Consider the following 12,435-nt stretch of genomic DNA (forward strand, 5'->3'; position numbering starts at 1 on the left):
GCCCACCATCTTCATCCTCTTGTGCGTCGTCGTCAGTTTCATCATTCGCTTCAGTATCGGCGGCAGTTCCATCTACTCGAGTGTTGCTAGTGCTTGTGTTCAAAGGGGTGCTCGTCGGCATTGCTGGAATGATTGCCATTCCCGACTCTGACTCGAAATTGTTTGCGGCATGACAGTCTGCTGGCTGGTGGAACGCGTCTTCCGTGCGCTCAGAGCTCCCCGCAGTAGATGTCCCCGCACCGCTGTTCACTATAGTTGTAGGTTCTGTAATAGAAAAAACAAGCACGAGAGTAAGATTTTTTGGTTGAATAAGATGTGTACCACAACGGATCACACCATCTTCGATTGATTTGGCACGACATTTTTTCAAACAGCAAGCCGTGAGACTGCGTGTGGACATGTGTGGCAGCTGTAGGTGTCCAGTCATGGCAGGTACTGTTCAACAAACATGGCAACTATTGTTTTGCCTACAAAAAACTACAAACAACAAATGTAGTGATGTTTTTTGTGGTTCAATTTTTTCCTTACCTTGTTGTGCTGCATTTGGCCATCTTGTGTGGTCTGTGACACCAAAATGTCGTGCTCCACCTGCAATTTGTGAAGCTTGCCACGGGACGATTGCCGTGTCACCACCAGCGTAATACGCTGTAAGCATAGTAGTGGTTGGTCAATTCATGGCAATTTGCAGTTTGTGCTAGCACGGCAACTGCAGTCGCCCCTGATGTGGCAACTGCAGTTTTACTGGCATGGCAACTATAGTTGCATCGGCATGGCAACCGCAGTTGTTCCTCCATGGCAACTGCAGTTGCGATGACATGGCAACTGTAGTTGCTCTGGCATGGCAACTGCAGTTGTTTCTCCATGGCAACTGCAAGTGTCCGCTGATGGCAACAACAGTTGTCCAGGGATGGCAAATGTAGTTTTAAATTCATGGCAATTGTAGAAGTCCAGTCATGGCAATTTGGAGCTGCCAACTATGCCCCTTCTGCTAATTGAACATCCGCAACTTCACTTTTTTTATGGACTGACCTGTGTATGACGTCGATGGCAGGTACATGGGTGCTGGCTGATGCCACGTGCTGCATGAAGGCCCTGCATTTTCACCCGTGATAACTCGTGAGTCCTCTTGCCAGTTTTTTTGCATGTCCATTTTTCACGTCCACAACAGTATGTGTTTTTTTTTGGTTTTGCATTACCTTGATTAGCCATGCTAGCTAGTTGAGGTTGGTTGCCCGTAAATATGTCAGTGTTAGCGCCTTGTGACTGAACTTGCCATGGGGCCCCCCTGAGAGTGTTTTGGTCATAAGAACCTGCAAAAAAATGGGAGTGTAGGACATAAGTAGAATGTCATCTTCATCGTTGCGAAGTTGGCAACTGCTCTCTTCTTTTTGTTACGACACATCATACCTACGCCTGCATACTGTTCTAGTAGTGGCAGCAACGGCCCTGCAGAGATGAGTTGACTATACTCTGCTGCATCCCAAGGCGGTGTTTCTGGCCTTTGAGAACCCCAAGCATCAGCGCCACCTTCGCGATTCATCCTTTCCGCGTCTAGATTCTTTTCCGACATGTTCCTCAATCACTGGATGATCAAAAAGGCATCAATAATCCACAAGAATTTGTATTCTTCTGCTGCTTGCACATGGAAGATAGGGATGGCAAGCAACAGGTCAAAATAGGTGGCAATTGTCATCATACACAAGCGGCAACTGTCGTTACACATAAGTGGCAATTATTTTTTCCCACCCTCTTCATTCAAAAAATCGTCCTTCCTGCCCTTTTTTAGGGATTCCTACTCATCCATTTCATACCCAACTACTTAAGTGCCTAAACTAGGCACCTAAGTTAACCTCAAACGTAGTACATGGCAGATCTGGTGTATTCTGCCTGGCAATTGCGAATATACACCGAACCATGCAGTGTTCTACCCCTATAGTATGGACCCAGTACAAGATCGGGAGATTTTCAGCCTTAAGGATGAGAGGGAAGGACGAGATCGAGAATTTTCACCTGGTTTTAGTTGATCGTGTCTGGAGGGCTGGATTGGAGTGGGCGGCTGGGGATGGGAAGGGTTAGGGTGTGGTTTGGGGTCGGAGCGCCCTACGGATCTGCCCTGGTTGCCATGGCAACTAGGGATGGCCGGCGACGGATGTCGGGGTTCGAGAGGTGGGGGACGATGGCAGCGTACGAGAAGGGGATGGATTGGAGGCGTGGATCGGCTGGGTCGTGCGGGCAGCCGGTCTTCTGGCCCGGACGGGGCAGTGCGGGCGGGGTTGCCACACACCGGACGTGCGGGCCGTGCTTTTGTGCGCTCGGACGTGGTCGTGCGGGTCGATCCCCGTCTATGCCGCACGAGGCGTGCGGGCGGGTTCCTATCGACGCCACACGTGTGGCAGTTATTCGGACCCTTAATTTATGCCAACAGTATGTTTATAACATGGATAAATTTGCGAAACACAATTAAGTAAAGGCGATGCAAACTACAAATAGTTCATACACAGAAAGCTACATCCCATAGTTAGATTCCTATCTAAACATGGGATCTCTCAAAGCTCAGGCCATTTGGACCGTCATACTCCCTCCGTTCCAGTTTGTAGTGCACATAATTTTTTTAGCGATATTCCACTTTGTAGTGCGTATAAGCAACTTTGTGCTCTTATGGACGAAACTAACCCCGCAACTGCACGGACGCACGCATGGCCTTTATCCCCTTCCTCCCGCACATAACACGCATCGCAGGCGGCCGGAGTTGGGATTGGACCAGCAGCGACGAGGACCACGTACGCCATCGCCTCCCGTTCCCCTGCTCCGACGACAAGGAGCAACGGCCCAGGACCACGGCGGCTGGATCTTGGAGCGGACATAGCGGCGGCACCTAAGCTTGCGCAGCTCCACGAGGACATGCTTGAGCATGTCCTGGCTTCTTCGGCCTCCGATGCGTGTGCCGGTAGTGGCCCGAGGCCGCGGGGTCACCTGCCTTCGTCGCCGCCTGCGCATGCCTCTCCGACCGGCCGGATCCAGGAGATTGATGTGGCGAAGCGGTCAGGTGTGCCGCTGAAGACCTCTTGTGAGCTCTGGGTTGGCCGCCTTTCCTCTGTGCCGGCCGGATTCAGGAGATTGCGGTGGCGAGGTGGCAGCCTACTCCGCGTCTGCTGCCAGCGGCCGGCGTCACCGTGTCGTTGGCCGCCTCCTCCGCGTCCTCCACTGGCAGCCGACATCCACCGCGACAGTGGCCGGTGTCCCGGCTCTGCTTCTCCATGTCCATGGTCAGCATCACCGCGTATACTGCCCACGGCCAGCGGCACCCCGTTTGCGGCCAGCTTCTTCCCTTCCGCCTCCGGCGGCGGGCGTCACCATGCCCTTGGCTGGCTTCTTCCCTTCCGCCGCCGTCAACGCGCCCGCGGCCAGCTTCTCTGCGTACACGGCCGGCGTCAGCGCGTCCCTGGCTGCATGCCCACGCCGGTGTTTGCTGTAGCTAGTACTAGTACTAGTTGTGTATGCGAGGGTACGGGACAGACGAAGAAGCAGGGTTATTCTCGTCCAAAGCTAGCCTCCAGCGCATGCGTTGGTATTAGAGCCTGAATCTATGCGCATTATATTTCGGAACGGAGGGAGTATCTTGAATTTGATGCAATTTGGGCCGTCGAATCTGCCCCTGGGATGAGCTGGGCTGTTGGACAAAATTTGCAATCGGCGCAATGAACGGTTGCGTCTATTTTTCACCTCTGCATTTTGATCGCTCCCCACTGACTACTAGGCCAGTGCGGGTGGCTCATGGTCAAAAATGCGTGCCACTGCCTGTAATTCTCGGATCCTGCTGAGGGCATTAGAGAGATTTCACTTCCTCTCCCGTACGTGACGTTCCATGGGTGGGGAGGAGAAGAGGGCACCCAATTTGATGAGAACCCTATAAATAGAATTCATGCCATATGAACGGAATTCCAACAATGTGCATGTGTCGCTCCAATTTGATCTTATAAAAAGTAAAGTAATATAACCAATAAAACTTGAAGTGCTAAATTATCTAGAGTGATGCATAGGAGTACCTTATATCAGATCATCATAGAATATAGAAAACATATGCCGCAAGAACAAAAAAGGAGAAAGAAAATGGATGTCTTTATTGTACTCGGGAAGAGATGATAGGTAAGAAAAATTGTGCAACGTTTTGAAATCAAGTGGGATGACTTGGGTAGGAGAAGCAATGACCTGCAGTAAGCGGGTGGCAGACGGGCTTTGCGGCACCATGCTGCGGGCTTACGCGCGAAGTCGTTCGCCGTGCGCTGCCCTGCATGCGTCCACGCCCCTACGGCAGCTCTGGTAGTCCTCGCCAGGCGATGACCTGATCCATCGAGATGAGGCGGGCCGGCAACGAGAACAACCGGTCGGGCTAGCTGCACGTGCGATGGCGATGTGACTCGAGCGAGGCGAGGAGCGAAGAGGGCGTCAGGAGTCCGCCCGCGAGGGTCGCGGCGGCTGCCATGAGGGCGCAAAAGGAGTTGACGATCCCGTGGTCTGGGCGCGGGCCGAGCCCCTGGAGCGCTGAGCGAGGGAGATGGAAGATGATTACCTCCCCTGGCCGCGCAAGTCAACGGCTGTAAAACAGAAATTTTGGTGAGGTGCGGGCGAGGTGAGGAGCGAGGACGACGACGAGGACTGGAGGGCAAGTGCATCGCGAGTTCCCGACCTAGGTGGCCATTAAATTAAGGATCTTGTTTAATGCCATGTGTAATGCAAAATCGTTAGCCTGCATGCACCGCACACGCGTGGCACCAGATACTCAGCCCAACAACTATATTAGCCAACAAACGGATGACAAGAGCTAGCTGCATGCAGACCGCTCCGTAGTTTTTTTTTTAGGAAAGGCCATCATGGCTGAGAGCTCCTCCTTGGCGCCTTCAGCGCCCGCTAGCGAACGCAGCACCCACTGCGTCCCGACGCGCTCCTCTTCGTCCCCCACCCCGAGATGCCCACCATGGCACCACCTGCGGTCCAGCACCGCCAAATCCCCCATCCACCATCGCCACCGCCATGAATCCCTCCTTAGCTGCCGCCGCTGATGAGGGAGTCCTGGACTAAAGGGTCCTCGGACGTCCGGCCTGTTATCTATAGGGCAGACTGATGGGCTGTGAAGATCGAAGACCATACTCGTGTCCGGATTGGACTCTGCTTGGCGTGGATGGCAAGCTTGGCGACCGAAGATTCCTTTTTATGCAACTGACTCCATGTAAACCCTAGATCCCCTCGGTGTCTATATAAACCAAAGGGGGTAGTCCAGAAAGGGGACCACATATACTCATTACCATATTCATAGGCTAGACTTCTAGGGTTTAGCCATTACGATCTCGTGGTAGATCAACTCTTGTAACACTCATATTCATCAAGATCAATCAAGCAGGAAGTAGGGTATTACCTCCATAGTGAGGGCCCGAACCTGGGTAAACATCGTGTGCCCTGTCTCCTGTTACCATCGATCCTAGACGCACAGTTCGGGACCCCCTACCCGAGATCCGCCGGTCTTGACATCGACATTGGTGCTATAACTGAGAGTTCCACTATGTCGTCGGCAGAAGGCTTGATGGCCCCTTCGATCGTCAATAATGACGTTGTCCAAGCAGGAACCTTCCTCCTCGGATAGATCTTCGTATTCAGCGGCTTCGTACTGCGGGCCAACTCGCTTGGACATCTGGAGCAGATCGACAGCTACGCCCCTGGCCATCAGGTCAGATTCGGAAGCTTGAATTACGTTGCGGACGTCCGTGGAGATTTGATCTTCAATGGATACGAGACCGTGACAACCGCTCCCCATCGCCTCGATGAACATGGCCTAAACCTGTCATCGGGCCGCATCCAGGAGATAGCTCATGTAAGAGCTCTGGCCTTAAATCCGGAGCAGGCGCGAAGATGGGAAGCTCAACCCCGTCACGAGGGCTACCAATTCCGCGGCGCTGGAGCCGCACGCAGATTCCACTACATACGGTGTCCGCACCAACGGAACCTCGGACTCGCCTCCGATGTCGAACTTCGAACCCTGCGAGCCCGCATATACCGAACTCGATTGGTTATCGATCCTCAAGTTCAGCGCCGCAGATGTCTTCCAACACTCGCCCATGGGTGACATGCTAAACTCGCTAAAAAACCTATCACTGGCAAGCGACCCATCGCCGAACTATGTTCAGTTTGAACTCTCTGCGGACGATGGAGAATTTTGTTTCCCACCTGCCGCCCACGTCGTAGCCGCTGTTGAAGACCTAACCAACACGCCCGACCCCTGCCCCGAAGACATCGCGGTTTGGACGACGATGAAGGGCAAGGCCAGAGCTCATTACCCGTTCGACACGGGAAGACCACTTCCTGGTATGACATGTGTATGAAAGACACACCTCACGGCACTCTGGAGGATGACAAGAAGGATCCGATCGAGAACAAACCGCCTGCTACACAGCCTGGAAACCGGCACCCCAGGCCACATCGCCCAAGAGAAAACACTGCCAACACCCCGGACAACAAATACCCTACTGAGGTAGAATCCGAGCAGGATGAACAGGAAGGCGTACATGACAGCTCTGATGAACAGACCACATATAGGGACTCGGAGGACAACAATTATTCCCACCGTCCGAGGAAGAGGAGATCCTCGACAACGAAGACTTTATCATACCCAAGGAACCTCTCGAGCAGGAGCGCTTTAAATGCCAGCTTGTAGCCACTGCAAGGAGCCTAAGAAAGAAGCAGCTGCAGCTTCAAGCAAGTCAAGATTTTCTCAATGATAGATGGACCGAGGTCTTGTCCACCGAGGAACACGGCCTTAGAAGCCTAGTTAAAAGCCACCCAAAGAATAGGTGGCCCTTTCAATACGATGGCAGGGCGTTGGAGCCCATACCACCATCGAATAATGCGACAGACCGACCACGGTTCGGTCCAGTCAAAGCAGCAGCCCAAGCAGAGCACCATACCAACCCATCCGGCCGTCAAAACAAAATAGCTCAGAGGAATACCCACGATATCAACCAATACACTGAGGGTAGAGCAGGACGTACACGATTGATGTACAGATCACGAAGATATATCCCGACCGACGATGATGGTCGCCTATTCGGACACTATAAAGCCGACCATGCCCGGGCCGTACACCGTAAACGGAACCCGTCGGAGGTGCTTTATAGTGTGGCCCAACATAGAGGAGCCGCACACCCTCTCTGCTTCACTAACGAAGTAATGGAGCATGAATTCCCAGATGGGTTTAAACCCATCAACATCGAATCATACGATGGAACAATAGATCCCGCGGTATGGATCGAGGATTACCTCCTTCATATGCACATGGCCCGTGGAGACGACCTCCACGCCATTAAATACCTACCTCTCAAGCTTAAAGGGCCAGCTCGGTACTGGCTAAACAGTTTGCCAGAAAATTCCATTGGCAACTGGGAAGATTTGGAAGACGCCTTTCGAGGCAATTTCTAGGGAACATATGTCCGACCATTATACGCCGATGACTTAAGTCACATTGTCCAGGAGCCCGGCGAGTCAGCCAGGGAGCTCTGGACCAGGTTCTTACTCAAAAAGAACCAAATTGTCGACTATCCGGACGCAGAAGCCCGTGCGGCCTTCAGACACAGCGTCCGAGACGAATGGCTAGCGCGTCACCTCGGCCAGGAAGGACCCAAATCCATGGCAGCCCTTACCGGTCTAATGACCCGCTTTTGCGTGGGAGAAGACAACTGGTTGGCTCGTAAAAGCAATGACGCCAGCAGCCCGGGCACCTCCAAAATCTGAGATGGCAACGACAAGCCATGACAAACCGAACACAACAGTCGCAGTAATATACACGACACAGCGGTGAACGCCGGATTTCACAATTCGAAGCCCGGTCAACGGAAGAAGCCACTAAATGCAAACCAGGATGGACCATCCACCCTCGAGAGGATATTGGACCGACCTTGTCAGATTCACGGTCAACCGGATATGCCAGCTAATCATACCAACCGAAACTGTTGGGTCTTCTAGCAGGCAGGCAAGCTTAACGCTGATCACAAGGGGAGGAGGTCACCAGGCGATAAAGACGACGGATCTGCTCGCCAGCAGAACGCCAGGGCCAGAAACAGTTTCCCTCCGACGTTCGACTACTCCGGGAACGCGAATAGCAGTCCGTCTTCCGCCACCCACGTACTGTACTGGCAAAGTTTGCACCACACGCACATCACTATGCACTCAAGATACCATGGGCATCGGCGGAAGCATAATACGGACACCCTGCAAGCATTCCCGTAACATTTTCTATCTGGTCACTTTATTTTTGATGTGTCATCCATAAATAACAGGTGACCAGCCGGACAACATCTACAACGGACTCTACCTGAGTCCGGATCCGTACGCTCACCTAAGGGGCTACTTCCGTTAAGGATTCCCCTCCCCGAGGACGGGCGACGCTGGCGTGCGACAGGAGGTCCAAAAATAACTTTTTGTGGGCCGCACTCTTTATTCCAAGCTTGTACTATGCCCTCTTTCCTCTGATTCCGACCCCGTGCATATCAAATAGCCGGGTCCGCGGTCTTTCCTTATTTATTTATTTATTTATTATTATTATATATATATATACACACACACACAAATTTATCATTGGCACATCGCTCCGTTCTCAGTAAGTCTCATCCGAACTGATCTTCCATACTCTTTTAAGCACGGCCTTAACGGCTGCTCTGCAGATACACCTCGGCATACCGTGTCAGGGGCTCGGCATGGGAATGAATGAGGAGCCAATAAAAGTCTGAATAGCTCTATCGCGTACTTCGGCGTCGCAAGTTTGGCCTTATATGCATCAACTCCGAATCATTGTCTTGGGTCAATAGTTGGGTTGCCCGGCTCCTGTGTTTGCTACCCTACATTCCGCTCTATCGGCTAGAGTAGTAAAGGGAGAACTACTGTGATTGTGCCCGGCCTAGACCGGATGAGCACCTCAGTAGAGAAAGCCGAAAACTGACTGTCATGATGCAGCGAGAGCTGGTCAACCACTTGACGACTTGTTGGAATCCTTAGTGATTCTCCGTGTAACACGAAGGATCTTTTTCAGATCAGATATGCAAGGCACCACACGCCGCATACACACCAGGGGCTATGTTGTAGCCTCACCATAAAACTCCTATGGTTAAGTGGAAGTGTTAACGCCTTATAGTTTGATTGCCTGGTTCGCTGCATTATCACCTCCTTCATGGACCAAGACATTGGATAAAGAGTTATTAAATGCTTTTTCGAACACCCCCGTACTTCCTACGAGGGGGCCTTCATCTTTCCCCAAAATGTCTTGACTCGGGCAAGGGCCATCCGTGCACCTTCAATGCACGTCGATCGCTTCGCAGCATCGATTCGCGGCACCACGTCGACAAGCTTCTGCACCAAACCGAGATAACTACTCAGCGCAGGCTCGGTTGGCCATAGCCGGATTATAACATCCTTCATGGCAGCGCCAGATAGCCTATGAAGTTTGGCCCATTGGGACATCTGCTCATTAAGCAGCAGAGCCGCTTAGACGCACCGAACTGTGACCAAAAAAGCTTCTCCGTCGCATATCTAGCTCGCGCTTGGTAATACCGCGCTGCATCGGAAGAACTCTTCGGCAAGTCCAAATACTCGGCTGGGGTTGAGGAAGGAGCAAGCGCAAGGGAAGAAGAAGAGATAGGCTCTCTATAAAAAGGCCCCGTGTGACGCCCACGATGCGGCTATATCTCTCACGTGTCGAAGCACGACTTAGAGGCATAACCGCATTGTAAGCAATGTCGCAAGTGGGGTAATCTTCACACAACCCATGTAATGAATAAGGAAAAGAGGTACATAGTTGGCTTACAATCGCCACATCACACAATAGCATAAATATCATTACATTCATCCAGATACAATCAAGGTCCAACTATGGAACCAAAATAAAGACAACCCCAAAATGCAACAAAGTCCCCGATCGCCCCAACTGGGCTCCACTACTGATCGTCTGGAAAGGAAACGTAGTATCGTCCTGAGTCCTCATCAAACTCCCACTTGAGCTCGGTCGGATCTCCTGGAGCGGTATCATCGGTCCCTGCATCTGGTTTTGGAAGTAATTTGTGAGTCACGGGGACTCAGCAATCTCACACCCTCGCGATCAAGACTATTTAAGCTTATAGGTAGGGTAAAAGTATGAGGTGGAGCTGCAGCAAGCACTAGCATATATGGTGGCTAGCATACGCAAAAGAGAGCGATAAGAGAAGGCACAGGCACGATCGATAAACTATGATCAAGAAGTGATCCTAGAACAACCTACGTTCAAGCATAACACGAGACCATGTTCTCTTCCCGGACTCCGCCAAAAAGAGACCATCATTGCCACACACTCTGTTGATTCATTTTAATTAAGTTAAGTTTCAGGTTTACTACAACCGGACATTAACAAATTCCCATATGCCCATAACCACGGGCACGACTTTCGAAAGTTCAAATCTCTGCAGGGGGGTCCCAACTTAGCCCATCACAAGCTCTCACGGTCAATGAAGGACATTCCTTCTCCCAAGACAATCCGATCAGACTCAGAATCCCGGTTACAAGACATCTCGACAATGGTAAAACTAAACCAGCAAAGCCACCCGAATGTGCCGACAAATCCCGATAGGAGCTTCACATATCTCGTTCTCAGGGCACAACGGATGAGACTAGCTACGAGTAAAACCAACCCTCAAGTTTCCCCGAGGTGGCCCCGCAGACAGCTTAGTTTGGACCACCACTCAGAGGAGCACTGGCCCGGGGGTTTAAAATAAAGATGACCCTTGAGTCCGCGAAACCCAAGGGAAAAAGGCTAGGTGGCGAATGGTAAAACCAAGGTTGGGCCTTGCTGGAGGAGTTTTATTCAAGGCGAACTGTCAAGGGGTTCCCATTATAAACCAACCGTGTAAGGAATGCAAAATCAAGGAACATAACACCGGTATGACGAAAACTAGGGCGGCAAGAGTGGAACAAAACACCAGGCATAAGGCCGAGCCTTCCACCCTTTACCAAGTGTATAGATGCATTAAGGTAAAGAAGATATAATAATGATATCCCAACAATAAACATGTTCCAACGAGGAACAAACTCCAATCTTCACCTCCAACTAGCAACGCTATAAGAGGGGCTGAGCCAAGCGGTAACATAGCCAAACAACGGTTTTCTAGGACATGGTGGGTTAGAGGTTTGACATGGCAATATGGGAGGCATGATAAGCAAGTGGTAGGTATCGCAGCATAGGCATAGCAAAAGAGCAAGCATCTAGCAAGCAAAGATAGAAGTTATTTCGAGGGTATGGTCATCTTGCCTGCAAAGTTCTTCGAGTTGACGTTAGCTTGATCCTCGTAAGCGTACTCAATGGGTTCCTCGATCACGTACTCGTCTCCCGGCTCTACCCAAAGCAAGAACACAAGCAAAGGGAGACACAATCAACCACGGTGCAATGCGCAAACAACATGATACAAGACATGGCATGATATGCGGAATGTGATATGCGATGCATATGCATGTTTCGGAAAGGAAAGATTGAACCTGGCCTCAACTTGGAAAACCAAGAGTTCCACTGGAAATATGAGTTGATTTCGGTCGAAATCGATATAAAGATCACCGGAATCGGATGCACGGTTTGCAAATGACAAGCAAAACAAATATGACACCGATCCGTGATTAACAGCACGAGGCCATCTTAATGCATCAAGAACAACAAGCTACTACACTCTAACATAACAACAGAACACATGGCAGGGATCCACTCCAGATGCTTGACAAAAGATGAACACTGATCTACGGCTAATTCACTCAATAGCAGGTTCAAACAAGCATGGCAAAAGTGCAAAAGATAACAGGTTACTGACTTAGTGAAAATAACAACATGTCAGGAATTTAACATCAGGAAGCAATGTTTAGAGCACGATATCACCATGCTACAGGAACATATCATGGCAATGCAAGGCATGGCATGAAGCTACTCAAAGCATACAACAAAAGTCCCTTACTGACCATAAGCCAAAAGGGATCAGAAAATACAATGGCAACCATGTGAACATAGCAACTTTCGTTAACAGATTCAGACTTAGTAGAAAGCTGGAACATGGCAAAACAAATATTAAGTAGGCATGTTTACGAGCTCGATGCACTCACCACAAAGCATTGCATGACAAACTAAGCATACACCCAGCAAGTAGACATGGCATAGAAGCTAATCATGCCAAGAACAACCTCATAGCATGCATGGATCAACTACAACAACCTCGGCAAAATTGCTTAACATGTAAACAATCTGCAAGGAACATTTTATAGCAAAAGTAGAGCTCGATTGAGTCAAGCTAGGGTGCTCCATAATTGCAAACAAAGACATGGATGGATAGATCACAACAATATCTACAAAACATCCTTACTGATCATGCTCAAAAGAGGCATGGATCA

At 50.6% G+C, this 12,435-nt stretch overlaps 1 protein-coding gene across 1 annotated transcript; it reads right to left on the reverse strand.

Annotated features, from left to right (window-relative positions):
- Positions 1–423: 423 nt before the first annotated feature.
- LOC119357837 lies at positions 424–1,587 on the reverse strand. Its single transcript, XM_037624649.1, has 5 exons — positions 1,408–1,587; positions 1,197–1,310; positions 1,030–1,092; positions 529–645; positions 424–467 (listed from the first exon to the last, which is right to left on the reverse strand). Exons 1-5 carry the CDS (start codon positions 1,568–1,570, stop codon positions 424–426), a joined length of 501 nt encoding a protein of 166 aa, XP_037480546.1. The 5' UTR covers positions 1,571–1,587.
- Positions 1,588–12,435: the final 10,848 nt, after the last annotated feature.

The sequence above is a fragment of the Triticum dicoccoides genome, chromosome 2A (genome assembly GCF_002162155.2).
Source record: "Triticum dicoccoides isolate Atlit2015 ecotype Zavitan chromosome 2A, WEW_v2.0, whole genome shotgun sequence".
Lineage (NCBI taxonomy): Eukaryota > Viridiplantae > Streptophyta > Magnoliopsida > Poales > Poaceae > Triticum > Triticum dicoccoides.

Bases quoted from the DNA above. Each gene is read 5' to 3' on its own strand.
- LOC119357837 (XM_037624649.1), bottom strand. From the start codon at position 1,570: ATGTCGGAAAAGAATCTAGACGCGGAAAGGATGAATCGCGAAGGTGGC. The intron at 1,311-1,407 runs GTATGATGTGTC...ATTTTTTTGCAG, and splicing joins AGAACAGTATGCAGGCGTAG to GTTCTTATGACCAAAACACT. The intron at 646-1,029 runs GTCAGTCCATAA...CTATGCTTACAG, and splicing joins GCCATCGACGTCATACACAG to CGTATTACGCTGGTGGTGAC.